This window comes from Electrophorus electricus, chromosome 2 (assembly GCF_013358815.1).
Source record: "Electrophorus electricus isolate fEleEle1 chromosome 2, fEleEle1.pri, whole genome shotgun sequence".
NCBI classification, from domain to species: Eukaryota; Metazoa; Chordata; class Actinopteri; order Gymnotiformes; family Gymnotidae; genus Electrophorus; species Electrophorus electricus.
In genome coordinates this window covers 13,953,552-13,971,066 of record NC_049536.1, presented here as the reverse complement: position 1 = coordinate 13,971,066, position 17,515 = coordinate 13,953,552, and the positions used below count along the sequence as shown (strand labels likewise).

Below are 17,515 nucleotides of genomic sequence, written 5' to 3'. Positions count from 1 at the left end.
CCCTGAGCAGGGGAAAGGAGCGCGTTATATAAAAGGCTTTCAGACTTAATTGAGTGCGCTTTGTCACGGGTGGTAACGGAACGGGATACGTATTCCCGTGCTTTGGCACCCTGGCTGCCAGGGTGTAATTACCATCAGAGCGGAGCGGTAGAGGGGGACTTTGATCAAAACGCACTGTCCAGCAGAAATGTAAAAAAACAAACACACAAAAAAAACACGACTATCAGTGAGACCAGTGTGTTCATCTCATCAACCACCACAGTAACAGTTTAAGTCAGGTCGATATGAAAGACCGATGATACACAATTAATAGGATTTGGGTCGTCCCGCATGGGGCATCACGACGGCCACTGCGGTCGCAGGGATCTCCATTTTATGCAAACGCTGGGTTTGTAAAGTCAGACGTACAAGCTTCCCTGAAACCCTAATTATCTGGATTCATCTTTATGACCTTTTTGTTTAGCCAGGTGTGGAAAAGGATGACTCGACACAAGTCTACGTTAGGCAGACGGTCTGCATAACGGGCTCCTTTTCTGTAGGTTCCCGGAGAAGGGAGCTGTTCTTAGAGCCACGCCGGGGGGCCGACGATTTCCCATCACGCACCTCTGGCAGGTGCAGGCACATTCCGCAGTGCCGGTTGCTCCCACGGGGAGGAACCTCTGGGTGCCAGCCCAGGTGGGGTCGCAGCTCGGAGCGCACCCGGATCTCCCGAACCACTCGCGCCCCGCAGACCCACGGTACGCGTCTCAGGGGACACGGGGGCTCTAGATCGACCGAGCCCTCGCGTGGCTCTGCAGACTTCTGTGAAACAACACCCGCAGCTCCGCTAGTTCGTGCTTAGCAACCGTCACTAGGCATCAGGTCCTCGGTCAAGACAGATTTCTCAGAACAGCGGCTGGGCGGATGCGTTTCTGAGATGGAGACTTTAAACGCTGCTAACGTTTACCGGGAGGAGTGTGCGCGCTCTTGGCAGCCGCTATGCTTCTCAGATGTTACTTTGCCTTTTCTGAACTGCCGTGCCAACAGCTAGAACTCCACTCCCATGAGCTCTTGAGGTGTTGATAAAAGATGTGTGGCTTACAGTACAGTTGTTTCTCATTGATCTGTGAGCTTACAAATATACGATACGCGTTTGTGAGGTGGCAATGAAAACCAATCAAATGTAAGCGCTGCTCGAGGTACTTCCTGGCTGGCCGTTTCGAACAGAAACCGTGCTGACTGGCTGAGATGCCGACGCATCTGTCCCTCCTGTATGTGCATCACAGACGCCAGTGTTTTGTAGCACAGAGGCCAGTCTTCAGCGCTTACTGGAGAGCGTCGAGCACTTTTTTACTCGCTGTGAAAGCCCAAATAGCCTCAGAAATGTCTGAGTGCCATTACCAACTGCAAGCAGACATGCCTTTATGAATACTTTATTGCATCTTTCACCTTGAGGCTATATTGTGAAACATGAGCACAGGGGCCAACAAGTTCGATGGGTGCCCTTCTTTAACGAAGAGGATATGGGCACGGAGGGACAGATGCCCAGTGGCGGCACTCTGGATCGCTGCACGTCCAGCCTGTCCGTTGTCCCTTGCGGAAAACGGCGCTGATCGGGATGCCGTCGTGGAGGTTAACTGCGCCATACTCCATCATCCACCTGTGAATTGGAGCTCGGCTGTGATGGCGGAACCGGACAGCCCAGACAGATGAGGGGCCTGTTCGCTGTTCACAACGTCACGCTACATCAAATTCGCTACGACCCAATAGCCCCAAATGCCTATAGAGAGAAAGGCTGAAAGAGAGGGAGGGAGGACAGAGGTGGAGGGATGAAGGAATAGATACAGAACAGCAGTGCGGTGACAAACGTTCCTGGAGACTGTAATCTGAGGCTTTGAAAGGACAATTGCAGATGGGGAGACCTGGTAAATCTCCACTCAACACAATAAGGAGATTAGTCAAACGCTTGCTCGACAGTATGCCACTCCTTTCTGGATTTATTCCTTCATAATTAGCCTGCTGGAATTAGCAAACCAACTCATTAATGGCTTTGGCCGCTGGTTGGGAAAGCAGAGGTCGGTGCCGCCTTTATGAGCGCGAAAAACCGTCTCTCTCTCTCTCTCTCTCGCAAGCGCGGTTGCCCAGCAACAAGGAGCGTGTTGGCGTGTCTGTGTGGTTACTGTTTACATTCCATTCCAGAGCGGTATGCGTGTGTGTTTGTACATCTGTATCAATAGGGGTGGGTTGGGGGTGTCTGAGCTACACCGTCGAGAAAAGGACGTTGGTGATGGGGGGGGGGGGGGGGGGGGGGGACTAGACGAGTGGTGGACGACCACGGCCAACAGCGGGGCACTGAGCCGAAGCCGCCGGTCACGGATCCGCGGACCAACCGCGCTGGCCTCCCGTTGGCCAAGGAATGAATGGAACGCTGCCATGGGCCACACTGAAATAGAGGTCAGGCTCTTTTCTCCCCCAAAGCTGCGTTCACCGAGACTTTCGTCATGATCAAAAAAGCAGAAATGAGATGAATTAAGTTTATAACTAAAGGAGGCCAAACAGGAGGAAAAGACGGCTGGGATTACGTTTTAGTCAGTCATCACAAACTGAAAATCCATTAGCCTGGGCAACCAGCGATTTGGCGGTGAGGCTACAAGAAAACACTTTTCAGAGACGAATTTATCTCCAACTAAACTGAAAAACGCAGCTTTTCTAAGGTCGAAAAAGCACCAACCACCACAGTGACCGTGACGCAGCCTCCTCGCGGTCCGACGTGCTGTCCTCTCCCTCAGAACAGCAGGTCTGCGCAACTGGAGAGAAAAATGGATCTTGCGCCTTTTCTCTTGGTGTCTCTTCCCTCGCTGAATGGCCGCCCCGCGAACGAGAAGGGGGGTGGGTGGGGGTTAAACGGCCCCGAGCCACCTCTTGGGCCTCCTCGGTCGGGAAGCCAAAAGGCTGGAACGTCGGCGGAAGCGTCGCCGCAATGAGAGGGGCGCGAGTGTGCACGAGCGCGGCTGACTTTGAGACGACAGCACGTCGAATTGGAAAAGGATACGCGACATTCCAGGTTGGCTGCTATTCTCGGGCAAGGGCGGAGGAGGGGGAGCGAGACGGGAGACAGACAAGGTGAGAAAGCGTGAGAGAGGACGGAGAGAGCGCGAGCACCAGCTGATGAATTCAAAGGGGAGGGCAGAGGCAAGCTCTTGGCTGCCTTCGGCTGTACATCGCAGCAATATCAGCGATACCCCCCCGATAGAGGACATGAGCAACAGCGAGGCCGCGGTCGCCCGCCGGGGTCGTCGCTCCCGCCCGCCCACGTGGCCGTCAGGAAAATGGAGCGCGAGGCTGGGATCGCCAGGGGAGAGGACTTCACCCGTCAAAGCCTATTCCGGAGGGGGTTGTGGGCTAGCACGCATATGCCCCGCCCTGCGCGGACACCCGCCCGGCTCCGAGTTAACCTCGCGCGTCGACGGGTTAGTTGCTCGACGCCTCCCTTCCACGGGGCTGAATTGGAGCCGACGGAGGTCGGCCCGTGCTCCCCGGCGATTAGGTGTTAAGTGCCACTTCGTCTGCTGATCAGGTGTCAGCATTGCCGCGCCTCTCACCTTGTCTTTCCTCTGCCTTGCTGTTTCCTCGGCCGACTGTAGGGTCTTGCAGTAGGCGCTGCGCTCGGCCGTGAAGTGCACCTTGGACAGGGAGTTCTCCACCAGCGCCACAGACAGGTTCACACCTTCGATGTGCAGCCAGCCTATGAAGTTCCCCGCCTTATCCATGCTCTCCACCTCCACCTCCACCTGAGTGAGAGAGAGAGAGAGAGAGAGAGAGAGAGAGTTAATGTACTGTGTCTGGGATTAGTGGAGAGATTCCATTACAGACTGACAGGAGAGAGGAGCGCAGGCCCCAGCAGTGGGGGGGGGGGGGGGGGGGGTTTCGAGCCAAGCTGCCTATTGATCTCTCACCAGGCCTTACACATCAGGTGGTAGGGAAAGCCGCTCTTTGGTGTGTGCACGTGCGCGCACAGACACACACACACACATACATACATACATATACACACACACACACGCTGGCTGTCAGCAAAATCGCTCATCTTTCTCGCACAATTAAACATCGGGTCTAGCTTCCGTCGCGTGCTAACTTTAGCCTGACATTCTCAATTAAAGCGCGCGCGCACACGCGCTGTCGGATAGGGACACACAAAGGGATATGCACGGGGACACATCTGCACGCTAACCAGAGCCCGACATTCACAATTAAAGTGCGCATTCAGGGAACGCTGACCTCTAATGTGTCACGTTTGTCTTGAAGCAATTGTGGGGGGGGCACTTGGTAAAGGAGTGCGAGGGCAAGGCGAGCGAGCGCGAGCGCGCGGTTGGAACAGGAGGGCTCGGGGAGCGAGCCGTAGCTGCCACGGTCCCCCTTGCCGTCGTTTTATAGCAGAGGGAGAAAGCGCCTTCACTTCTGCAGGACACGGCCATGACCAGCAATGGAAGACCATAACCCCCTGCTCCATGCCCTAACGGCGACGGGGATACGATACGTGAGCTGCGCTAAGGGTTAAAGGGGATAAGCACAACACTGTCACGCGCGAGCTCGTCAGGTGGGGTTTGCTGACAAAGGCTTCCTGCTTCGGATTAGACGCAAGTGCGCGCGGGACCGAAGCGCTCGTTTTCCCCCAGTTAACTGCTTGTCTCCCCCGAAAAAGCCTAACAAACCCAAACCGATCTCGCACCCCTCGTAGGGCTGACACAGCACGAGGCAGGTGCTGTGGGAACGAAAAGCTACCCCGGGAGTGGCGCAATTAAGACCGGGGCTGCTTAGCCCCTCGGCCCCCTGGGAAATCTGCGGAGGAATTGCTTGAGAGGACTGAAGCCTCGAACGCAGGGGAAAGCAAAAAGCTTTTTAATGAGGGCATAATCGCCACTTTGATTAAAACATGGCCATGACGACCAACTTCACATTATTAGGACAAACAAACACACACACACACCCCCCCCCCCCGCCGCACCCTCTAGTCGGTGGGTAATGGAAGTCTCTCCCGCGGTCCGAGGAGCTGACTGGTTAGCGCTGCGTGCTTCGGCGGTGGAGAGCAATGCTCAGCTGCAGCAGCAAAGCCCTCCCGCTATGTAGGACAGCTATTACAGCAGAGACGGTTCTCCTCGCGCTGCGGGGGCAACCGGGAGCAGGTGAGCACCTGCGCCGTGCACGGGAGAGCTCCGGCACGTGGTGGACGCCACACCCTGTGCTGTATTTAACCCCCCTGTCCACCTAAAGCAGCGCAATCGTCCTTAAACGAGGAAAAGCGCTATCGAGGGAACAAGACTCACACGGCGAGAAAACAGAAGTCACCAGGCACGAGATTAACGTTAGCGCATGCCGTTTGTCTGGGCGCAGAGAGATGCACTCAGGGGTGTCCTCAACGCAGAGGCATGGCACAGCAAACGCCCGTAATCTCCCAAACCGTCGTAACGTGCTTTGCATTCCCGTGAATCTAATCTGGCTGTAACCAAGCGGAATGACGGCACCCTTCTCTTCCAGTGCAGAGTGACGAGCCTACAGGAAACCTGGAGACGGAACGGCTCGTGACCAAGACCCGGGACTACGCTATGTACTCGCATCATAAATATCGTGGTGGGACCCGACCGGTAGCCCACGTTTCGTCTGGCTTTCCAGCACGGCGGCTTGCAGCTTTCTCATTGCACGCTCTCTCATGTATTCACGGGAATGTTCTGATAAGAGCAGATGAGCATACAACCACCCCCTCGAACAAAATGACAACAGAAAACACAAACAAGCAGCCGTAATTATAGGAAAGCTCTCCTTGCGTTGGACTACATGCGAGAACTACAGAACTCACGGGGTTGGGGGTTTATGGGGTTCATGGCAGGAGGCGCGGGTGAACCCTTTTTCAGTCTTAAGCCACTTGCGGTGAACAACTTCATTTACCGCGCTGCTCTGTAAAGTACAAGGGAGGAAATTTGCTCGCCACTTGACAATGTCACCCATTCCGCAAGAACAGAGAAACCTCGTGTCAAGTGTAATGAGAAAAAAAAATAACCCTACTGAGACACAATATCCCATTGCAGAGCTGTAGGACCCAGCAGAAGCAGGGCGCTCACGCCAGTACCGGTCCAACTCGTTTCATCTCTCACCCGTTCTTCCGCCCCACTTTTCTTTCTCCCTTGCGGGTTTTTTTTCCCCCACTCTCTTCTTGGACCCTGCCTCGGTCAGACACGAACACAGCAGACTGCGCTGTCTGCCGTTTACTGCGTCTACATGCCCGCGGTACATTCCGGTATAATCCGACAGTACGCACAGCAGTGACTGCGACCGCCGGGTAAACGCCTTAGTCGGGTTAGCCAAACGCGCTGAAACGGGCGTAACCAATCAAACGGCAGAAGATGAATCGATCCGCCTTACGATGACACGCATGTGCCGTGCTCGGGTTTGCACTGGCGGTTCAGTGCCGCGTATGCACGCCCGGGTCGGTCGCTTCGCCACGGCCACCCAGACTAGCGTAGCGAGCGTCACCTGGAAGGGGCGAAGAGGTCAAAAGCCAAACAAAAGCAAAACGCGCAAAATCCGCCTTCCCGGCGCATGCCACGCGAACGTGTTAACGCGGTGCTTGGTTCTGCACGCTGTCTGGATCGGTACGGCGCGTGTGGCGCTCTCCTGGAAATACTGGGCCCGGCAGACATGAACAACGGCGGCAGGTTATTAGCCCAGAAAACGCCCCTTTCTTTGTATGACAAAACAACACAGCAGAACACCATACTTAAGCTCAATCGGGGTGATTTTGATGGCATGGGTGTTTCAAAGAGTACTGGAAGACACGACGACAACAACAAAAACAAACAGCGATGTTCATACAGTAGGTAGAAGTGGCATAAATGCAACTTTGTTTAAATCCGCCAATTACGCTGCTACGAACATGAGGCGTCACGAGCTTCTCCAACCTGCCGCCGCTGCAGCCGACCGTGACGAAGACGGCAGCGCACGTTCCAAGCGCTGCCTGGCCATCTCCCCTCACCGCTGCACGCTCTCTTTTCTTTCCGGCGTCACGTTAGTGTGACGAATGTGGGGTTGGATCGTCGGTAAACGTCGCGGGAGCTGCAACCGGGCCGTCCGGACCGAATTCCAGCAGCCTGTCTGAAAGTGGCCCGAATTGGAACTGATGGATGGAAATGTCAGATTCGGTGTGGTTTTTGACAAATCTGTCAGGCGGAGCAGAAGACCGGATTTGGGCCACGTTCACCTTGGTGTTTTAAGTGCTTTTTTGCACGCTGTCCATGAAACGAGGCTATCAAACCAACATACGCCTAAATCGGAGCGTCATTAGTCAGTCAGGAATCAGATGACCGTGCACATGTAAATGAAGTAACTGCAAGGTGGTGTTCTGGTGATGTATGTGTGTGATCAGCATGGCCTGTCGATCAGTGCTGTTTACGCTGAGGCCCTGTGCCGCGCAGACAGAGCTGACCCCGCCCCCTGCGTGTGGCCCCACCCATCACCTCCAAACAGCAGCCAGAGCGGGCCGTGGGGACGGGGGAAGCCGCACAGATGGCTTTCGCCGCCGGAGGCTTCGCCAGGGCCAGCGCGGCTCCCTGCCGAGGGGCCCTTTGAGCCAAAATGGCTCCCAGCGGAGCACAAATTGCCTGTGTGAGTGCGAGAAACGCGACGTGCAGTAAAGCGGGGGGATGGGGGGGGGGAAGTCCCAGCACGACTCTCCGTAACGCTGCAATCGGACGCCTCAGAGAGGCTTGGCCATGCCCCAGAAGAAGCAACAGGAGCCAAATGTTTAAACGGAAGCAAACGAAAGCAGCAGCAAGCCCATGGTGAGAGAGCGAGAGAGAGAGAGAGAGAGAGACACAGACAGACTAAAGGAGCGACACACTCCCATACAGCTTCGCTGTAGTCACGGCCCTCTACGAGCGCTGCTCTGCCACCACGGTCGCGGCTGCATGTGCACGCACACTCGAAATCTGCGTTTTGGGCCAGGGCCCAGTTATCAGTAGCCAGAAGCCAGTTCTCTCTCTGCCACGGTGACCACGAAGGGCACCGAGGACAGGACCCGGGGCGGTTGGCCGCGTGTTCCGATTCTCCGGCGTCACAAGCGGAGTCGTCCCGTTCCTCCTGTTGCGCACGGGAGCGCCGCGTCCAGCTGAACGCCGGGCAAAGCAGACCTGGAGGCCTGGAAAGGCTGCGTTTGGTGAGGAGGGGGCAGGGGCTCCTCATTCGTTTTCATTTAACCGCGACCCCTCCGTGAGTAATGCGGCCTGCCATGGTGCTTGAGCGTTAAAGGCGTAGGGACCTGGCGGCTTCGCCGGGGATGTCATCAGCAACGCGTACGGATTGGCTGCACCGTACGCGTTTGAGTTGGGTGAGTATACGGTCACGGGACACGCATGCCTTCAGCGTACGTGCACAGTCGACACAGTGCATCAATGGCAGTAAGGACGAAAGATAGAGATGACAGACAGACAGACAGACAGACAGAGAGAGAGAGTGTGTGTAAATGGAGCTTTAAAGGGCCATCCGAGCTGGATGTGGGCAAGTGGAGGGGCCTCCGCGGGACTCAACACGAGAGCCAGAGGAGAAGGCTGCTGGAGCCACGCACGCACGCTCCTAGGCAATACACTACCCTCGCCACCTGCTGAGTGGAGGCGCGCCGCTCACCTCGGTCGGATCGTCGCGGCCCGCTCCTTTTCGTCTCCGGCTCGGCCCCGCCTCTCTCTCATCTCATCGCAATTCCCCAAATTATCATTATTATCTTTGAGCACTTATAAGAGATAGGAATTGGACCACTTAAGCCTCCTGAGTGGCTTCCATCAAGGAGGGCTTAGCGCGTTCTCCCATTCCACCCGGGGGATCGATGGCGCTGCGCGGGCAGGCACCAATGCAGAAATGCAGAAAACCGCAGACGCTCCAGAAGAATGGCTGTGTAACCTAGCCTACCCTTGTTATGACCGTGTTTGGGGGTGATGGCGCTCCCTCATCTCCGGTGGGTGGGCGAATAGCTCCAGCCGTGCTGTGCGTTAACGCGGTTATTAGCTTTACTGACAGCACAGCTGGGCGGGTCGTCGGTGTGAACAGCAGCACAGTGAGAGGACTCGGTGTGCGCGTGCGTGTGTTTTAATCACTGCTCACGGAGGGGGAAAAGCATAAACGCACGCAGATAAATAAATAACGGTGCAGACACAGAGAACGCACAGCTCATACCTCGGCCGCACGTACCCCACCCCCCCCAGCCCCGTCGGCCGACCCACGCAGTGGACGTAGAGAGAGAGCGCGAGATGACTGTGGAGGGCAGCAGTGGCGCTTAACCTTGGGTAACCATGGTTACCGTGGTGAAACGGCGCGTCCCGCGGCGCCATCTGCGCGGTAAATAAGTGGCGAGCGTGAGGGGCGGAGCAGCAGATGGGCTCAGCAGCCCCAGGCCCGAGCGCTCCAGATCTTCCACTAGCCACACACACACACACACACAGCTGAAAGAGAGAACCGTATTCCAGACTTTTTAAACTTCCAGCTTATGGCCTTTCAGACTTTGCCCCGTTGGTTGTTTGGCCATGTCACGATTAGAAGCCACTTAAGCTGTGTGACGGCGGTAAAAAAGCCTCCCCAACGCAAATTCAGACAAGGAAGCTATGCTGAATCTATTTTATAGATCACTGAACAACAACAACAAAGCAGGGATGCATCAGCCCTCCAAACCCAGACAACGCTGTTTCTAATGTAAACAAACAGTTAAAAGGGCCGTTAAATAATTTATGACCCGAAACAAAAAGGCAGAAATAAATAAATAAAAACAAACAAACAAATATAAAAGCACCAGCCTCTCCTCTGGAGCAGAGCTACCGTTGTTAAGGGCCGTGCTTCAACATGGGCCACGGGTTCCTCCCAAACATCTGCGCGCCTACCCAAACCCTCCAACCACGCGTGCGCCCACCCAAACCCGCCACCTTACCGGGCACCCCTCGGTGCAGAGTGACCAGGCACTCGCTGCACGTGTGCCTATGGATCTGCCTGTAGGAAGAGTGCATCAGGGTCAGAGCACCTGACCGACTTGTTGGTGAAGCCGCGTCTCCCATGCATGCACGCACGGATGCACCAATCACCGATTTCCCTGTTATTGTGCTTTCCCTCATCAATAGGTACTTGATGGCAGCACGGAACGATCCTGCTGACAGCTCACTTCCAAAAGAATGGGCCGAAAAAAAAGAGAGAGAGAGAAATGGACACAAAAGAGAGCGGCTCACGGGGCACGAGGCAACGTGGCTGCGTTGTGCTTTTAAATGGCTGAACGATCCAGCGGTCAGGAGACACGGAAGTATTAGAGGGGAGAAGAGAGGGCTGGTCATACGAGGGGGGGGGGGGGGGCGAGCGTGTTTGATGTTTTTGGAGCATCTCTTGCGCTGGTTGGGGAACCCAGATGAAGAAGCGTGTGGGGTCTCGCCGGAGAATGCTGGAAAAGTGACACGGAGCTTAGGCTGCTTCCTCTCCTCTTCCCCGGCAGACGAGCGCAACCGTCAACACGGGCACCGCGGCGCCCGCCAAAGTGCCCAATTACAAGACAAACGGGCACGCTACCACGGCAGCGAGGGAACCGAGGAAGACCACTTAAGAACTGAGGAGCGACTGCAGTTCGTGTGGGGGCGGGGGGGAGGAGTGGAGGAGATGAATTGCGTGACGCCGGAGAGCCTTTAAAGATGTATAAACCCTCTAACCCAACACTTCCCATACAAATAGTCAATAGCGAATCAATGCGGCTCGGGGGCAGAGTGGTTCACCTCCAAACGGCCTACACGGCTTTGGCCAGGAATCAATTCTGACAGGACGCTTGTCCTTTCGCTCTAGGTGTACTGTAAAGGCCGTCGAGTCCCCAGACTAGGACGTAACTACAAGAGGCACTTCTAAAAGTGTGGGGTTTGGGCGGGTGGGGTTGACTTAAAGGTGTGTGGTAATGAGAGAGGAGAGTGTAACGAGGAGCCATATCCTCTCAAGCCGGTCGATGTCTCCCGGTGCAGGGTGCCCACCAGGGAACTCCAAACGGTGGCTGAAGGGAGGCGAGATCGATCGACCTGCTTCCCTGGGCCCCGGGGGCCACGCACGAACTCGAACGAACGAACGAACGAACGAACACACACACACACACACACACACACACACACACACACACACACACACAGCCCCAGGAGTCCCTCTTTTGGAGGGGCCGGAGCGATCGCACATGGAAGGTGACAGAATGAAAACGCGCCGGCGAGGTGGGGTGGGCGAGCCCCCCGGGTCGTGGGGGTCGCCCGGTTGTTAAAGCGAATACGGATGTAGAGGCCGCGATCCGTCTCTCCGAGACGTTTAAAACCCGCTGCTGTGGAGAGGAGCGTTCAAAGAAAAAGTGAGAGGGGGGAGGTCCGGACAGCGAGGGGTCTTCTGCAGGAAGTGGGGCAACCGGCTCCGTCTTTGAAGAGCCCAGACAAGAAGGAATGAAAGGGAGAACGCGTTGGAGAAGCTCGGTGGAACGAGCCTGGGACACACTCCAGATCTCCCCATCAGCAGAGAGGGCAGGGGGTTAACAACAGGAAGGTAAGAGGAAGGGAGAGAGAGACAGGTTCCCGATCGCTACGGGAATGACTCCCAGCGCGGCCCTCCGCTGAACCCGGAGGGGGAGGGGGACACAAATCACAAGCGGCCTGCCATCGCCCCGCGGCATGGGAAAACGGCACGCCTTCCGTCATCCCGGAGCCTTCCGACAGACGGAGGGAAGGAGGAAAGAAAGCTGAGATGAAAGGATTAAAAACAAAACAAAAAAAAACAAAAACCCCCGTACCAGATCAAACGAACGCGAAGAGGAGAAAGCCGCGCTCTCAAAAGGCGCTCGCGACGCGTCGGTGCGCACGCACCAAATTGCTGACTGGTGCACAGAGGCAACCGGAGCGGATGGAGAAGGGGGCGAACCAGAGGACGGAGACGAGCAGGCTCAGGCCGCTGGGGCAACGGCGTTTTAAGGAGCTGTGTTCATCCGTCCCATTGCCCTAATCCAATCAGTGAGGAGTGTGGCGTCACGCTAATGAGATTACAGCATCTGGGTCTCTCTCTCTCCCGGGCCAGGCACACCTCCGAGCGCCACAGAGACAGCCAAGGGGCACCAGGCAGGGCAGCTGAGGCTTTTTTGTGTGTGTGTGTGTGTGTGTGTGTGTGTGTGTGCGTGTAACGTGAGGTTGGGGGTGTCCCGTGTCCCACAAGCCAGATAAACCACCCAGTGACTGATTTAACTGAAATGGTACTGATTTTGGCCAGTATGACTGGACAGTAACTGGACCCAGGAGAGACACTAGAGAGGGGGAAAAACTGAAGCCACTGGTATCTCTGCTCAAGATGGTCACCGTGTGGCATTTTTTGAAAGCTTCGGTGTTGCTCAAATCATGGAGGGAGGGAGGGAGAGAGGGAGAGAGAGAGAGAGAGAGAGAGAGAGAGAGAGAGAGTGTAAAAGGTCTACTTGAGAAGGGAGATCCGGAATGAGAGCTCGTGAGAAGATTACGCAGAGACCGTCTACGAGAGCCATCGAGGGGGTCGACGAGAGGGTTCCCACCACCTGCTGTCTGTGGGAAAAGATTCCCTGCGCGGCCCGGCGGGAACGGCGTCTCAGTCGTCTCCGAACGCTTGGAAGACGCCTTTATGAGGCAAGAGCGCCAACACGGCCCCTGTTCCAAGCGGGCGAAATACAGCGAGCGTCAGCACGCCCGGGTAAACTCCCGAACACGCTCCCCCCCACTCAGGCCAATTAACAATGGATGAGCTTAAATGAACTCATGATCTATTCATCACGGTGTTTTAGAGGGGCCTGAAGGCGCCAAAGGATAACTCAGATAATAACCCTGCTCCCAGGTCCTCGCCCAATCACGCAAAGACCTACAGACCGCAGAACTCCGGTTTTCTTTTTCTTTTTTTTTAATTTCTTGGAGATAATTATCATAAAACATTCAGACTGATAAATCATGCAGGCAGCTTGTTGGAGATGCTGACCACGGAGTCGCCGAGGTCTCCGGCTCAGTGCGCCTGGTCTTCTCAGCGTGCCCGGGCTCAATTGGGCGCGAGGAAGCGGCGTGAAGGGCCGCTTCCACCCGGCCCCCGGACGAGGCTCGTTGGAGGGACGGAGGAGCCGCTGCGTTGGCGGGTTTGGGCTCGGGGTGAGGAGGAGCCCGTCTGCATTGGGTAGCAGGCGCCGGCGGCGCTTAGCGGAACGCGTCGACCTTAAACGAGGAGGATGAGAGACGGGAGACGGATGGAGAAGGCCCGTTGATATGTGGGACGTCTTACGTAAACAAGCCGCAAGGCAGAGAGGGCCGCTCTTGTACGAGAGGGAGCTGTGTGTCGGGGCGTGAGTGTGGAGGGGGGAGAGAGAGAGAGAGAGGCAAGGTGATGCAGGCCCTATTGTCAGCAGCTCTGGGGATATGGAGTGTTTTCTCTCCCCCTCTCTCTCTCTCTCTCTCTCCTGTCTCTCTCTCTCGTCGATGCCCTGTATGCTCCGCAGTGGAAGCTAGTGAAGGGGAGGGCTAGAACACACACAGCCTGCAGTCACGGCTTACACCATGACGGAGAGAGAGATGGAGAGGTGGGGGTTTGAAACTATGCCCTCATTGAATCATTAACATTAGAGTGGAACTAAAGCACCATGGAAACTGCAATGTCATTAGGCAAACCCCCCCCCCCCCCCCCCCCCCAAAAAACTCATAAAAACAAACAAAAGGTAAGGAGAGCACCTGAACCCAGGTGACAACAGCATGACAAGGGAGTCCCCCCATCACAGAGAATGAACTCGGGGTTACTTTTAAAATGACCTTCATTTCTTTGAGGAAAAGCATGTTGGGAAAGGCCCCGCCATGCCCCGTGTGACGGAGGGGACGAGACACGCCGGACGGGGGGCTTGATGGAAGCATCAAGGGAAGAAATGGGAGCGTAATGCATAATGCCGCCAGGAAACATGGGGGCTTTTCAGGATCGAGTTCAGTCTCTGCTGCTACGGGGACTTCCCCTAGACTGAGCCGCCAGAACCGGGCGGGGCCGACTCCCACGCTCCACTGCGCCCGCTTATGACCTCATCGCATAAGCCACATCAGCACATCGGGCCGCCGGCCCGACGTGCATCTTATCTGCCCCCCACCCCCAGGATACGCCCGAGTACGCATGTGACGGAGGACGTGCACGTGGGTATGTAGAACCCATGCACAGTACTGATGCGTTTCTTCCCCCCCCCCCCCCCCCCAGGTGCCCGCTGGCTTTTTGACTTCAATTTGGAAAGTGCTGCCGCCCCCGACCTCCGCGCCCCGCCCGCATGTTTCCGGGGAGTTCCCCAAGCAGCGCCGCGACCAAACGCGGATCTCGGGAAAAGGTCGCTGAGCTTCGTTTCGCGTCGGCCTGGGGGGGGAGGCACGCCCAGGGCATGCGGTTTGGGGTGACCGGCGGTGGGTGCGCCGCGGGTAGAGCCCGTGGCCCCCGTGACACCTGGGACTCTCCTGGATCAAGGGGAGCGCAGGAGCCTCCTTTCATGCTAGAGAAAAGGCAAACAGGAAAGACAGCGTGAGGAAAAAACGCAAACGAAGAGAGAGAGGGACGGAGGCGGAGATATCAAGAGACAGAACGACAGACAAACAAGACAGAGGAGAGAGACACAGAGGGAGCAGGACATTTCCTCTAGCAGGGATGATCCACATTTTCGAGCACTGCAGAATTCACCTTGATGTGCCTTTTCAGGCAGAGTATAATTTCCCTTGCATTAGATTAACAGTCCCACCCCCTCTCCTATACCCCTCCCCCTCGGCGTGCCTGGAACAGACTGTAAGCATATTGTTCATTTATATCTAACCGAGCTCAATCTTTCTACAACTCAGCGGCTTAATGGCGGCCATTGGAATATATTAGGCCACCTCAGCGAGGCGGGGCGGCGCTTGAGGATCATGGCCGAGCCATTTCCCCATCCGATTCTGTTAAATTGCCGGGGGGGTGGGATGCGCAGGGGCGGTCGCGAGGCCTGGCAGATGCAGACGGAGCTGACCTTTGGGTGACCCCGGGCCCAAGCCTCACCCTGCAGCCAGTATTAGGGATAAACCTCAGTATTTGAGGTTCTCTCATTCTCAGCAGCTGCCTACTGTGTGTAGGGTTACCAGCCTCAGGTATACGGACACGGTTGCTGGAAATCTGGGAAATCGACACGGCACGTGGCGAGAGGGCTCCACTGGCCATATTCCAGGGTCACTTCCATAACATCAGATTTGCGATGCGCGTTTTGTTAACGCCAGGGCTGGGCCGCTTGGCCTGGCGTCGGTGAGAGGGCAGGGGCTCTCTGGTGCGATTCGTTGGCTGGTGATGGGTATAACCCCAGCCCAGCGTGCTGGGCTCAAAGCCCAGAGCAGGATGCCCGACCCTGCCCGGCCGGGGCAGGTTTTTAAATCCTCGCTCCGCACTCGTTATCCTCTCGTCGCCACGCATAAAAACAGACACGGAGAGAAGGCTTTGACCAGGCTGCTTACACGCGGCTCGACATGGGACCTACTACGCGAGGACTTGTGAAATAGAGTGTGACGTAGTTCTCTTTGTACGGAGAACGCGCGGCAGGATTTGCTGCTCGATGTGACATCACAAAGGGCAAAGGTCCTGCCTGCATTGTACATATTGGATACATAACATACTGTACTGCCACGGAAGCTCCACCCCCCACACCTCGATGGCCAATAAGGGCGGTGGTCATTGGCATACAAAACAGCATCCAACACCCAAAATAATCTCCTTTCTTTGCTTTCTCCTCAGGCTCCTCATCGCTGATGTCTTTCAAAGAGCTCAGAGGACGATGTGAAGACTGAAATGTCACCTTAAAAACAAAACATCCATAAAGCTCATATGAGCTCAAAACGTGTGTGGGTGGTTACGCATACCCAGTTACGCAAGGGGCTTTTTTTTTTTTTTTTTTCTTTTTTGGTACATTAACTTCTGTTCTGAAGTTTTGAGAGAAGTTCCTCGGAACTGGCTCAACCTGCGAAGCGCACGGCTGGCCCCCGGTACAGAATACCGGCGAGGTGACGCACGGACGTTTGGTTTAGAAACGCGCTTAAATTTAGAGCCACGCAAGGACACCAAGTTCACTTCCCATGCCATGCACTAATGAGGATTCTATATCGGGAAATTGCATTGGCATATGAAAGAATCCCACCAGCACTGCGCTCTCTCATTAAAAAGGACCGAGTCTATTAATTTGACAAGCCTGCCATTTTTACTGCAGGTACAGTACGCCCTTTCGGGTCGATCCGGAGCCAAATCGGGAACAGTAATCCCAGCCAAAAGCGCTCCAAGAGGTGACGCGCGGCTGCCCTCACGTCCACGAACAAGGGGTCGACGTTCCTCGGACCGCACTCGAACTTGGGGCCGAGTTTAAGGTATCTGACTGGAGTTTTCGGAAGCTGGCCCGTGGCCAGAAGACAAACGGAGTCTGGCGTAATGAGGGTCATTAGCAGATAAAGGATGGCCATTAAGGAGAGCACCGGTGTGGGGTGGGGGGGGGGACTTAACCCCAGCCCCTCCCCCCAAAGCGAACCACCCCTCAATCTCTCACAGCCTTGGCAAATATCATTACCCAAACTCTGGAGCCTGTGTGCTACATGGAGGCGGCAGACCAAGAGGGACGAGAGAGGGAGAGGAGGGAGTGGCATAATCCTGGGCTGGGAAGAGCAAAAGAAAAATGAAAGGAGACAAAAGAGAGAGCGAGAGAGGTGTGTGTGTGTGTGGGGGGATTGGCTGGCAGAAGCTGAGGTCCAGAGGGCAGCTTTAAAACTCTAAATCCCTTGGCATGCGCTTTTTTTTGTGTGTCACCCGTGCGTAGTTGGGAGCACGCGATGGGAGAGGTGATAAAAGGCAAATCCTGCACGCGGGTGGGGAAGCGCTGCCTGCCGCGCTAATCTCCCACCGAATTAATTCCTGGAAACCGAAATGGAACGGAACGGAGATGTCCGTTAGGCTGGCCCAAGGTCGTCAGAGCGCGCGCTTCAGCGATGGCACTCGCAGCCCGATTCGTTGGATCACGGGATAAAATAATGAGTTGAAGCAGCCTGAACCTGGCATCGAGTGTGTGTGTGCGCATCCACGACAAACAAGTAATTGTTATCAATTAGTCAGGACAGGATGCACGGAATAACACCCACTTCTCAACAAAGCACACATTACATTCTGAGCTATTAACACCGAAACAACCCACTGCTTTTGCATGGAGCGTCGTAGCACATCGCTCTCCATGATCTGGACTGGACTTCCAGTAGGTCCTCAGGTCACATGAGTGAATGCACAAATGCTACTAGCAGAAAATCGATGTAAAAAATAAAAAAATAAAAATACAGGATCTCGCACTGGTGCAGGAACGGGCCTCACCCTGGCACGCACGCAGCCATTTTAAGCGGAGACGGCCAATTGTGCTGTAATGGGGTGTAATGATCAGTGCAGCGTCAGGGTCGTCCAGACCGCACAGGTGCTGGGTTTTAGATCCTGCTTACGTCTGCAC

General features: G+C 55.6%; 1 protein-coding gene across 1 annotated transcript in view; it reads right to left on the bottom strand.

Annotated features, from left to right (window-relative positions):
- snd1 (staphylococcal nuclease and tudor domain containing 1) overlaps positions 1 to 17,515 on the bottom strand; it is a 101,919-nt gene that overhangs the window by 28,223 nt on the left and 56,181 nt on the right. Inside the window, exon 17 of the mRNA XM_035523887.1 lies at positions 3,582 to 3,770. Coding sequence (XP_035379780.1) covers positions 3,582 to 3,770 — 189 coding nt within the window. The remainder of the gene's footprint in view (positions 1 to 3,581; positions 3,771 to 17,515) is intronic.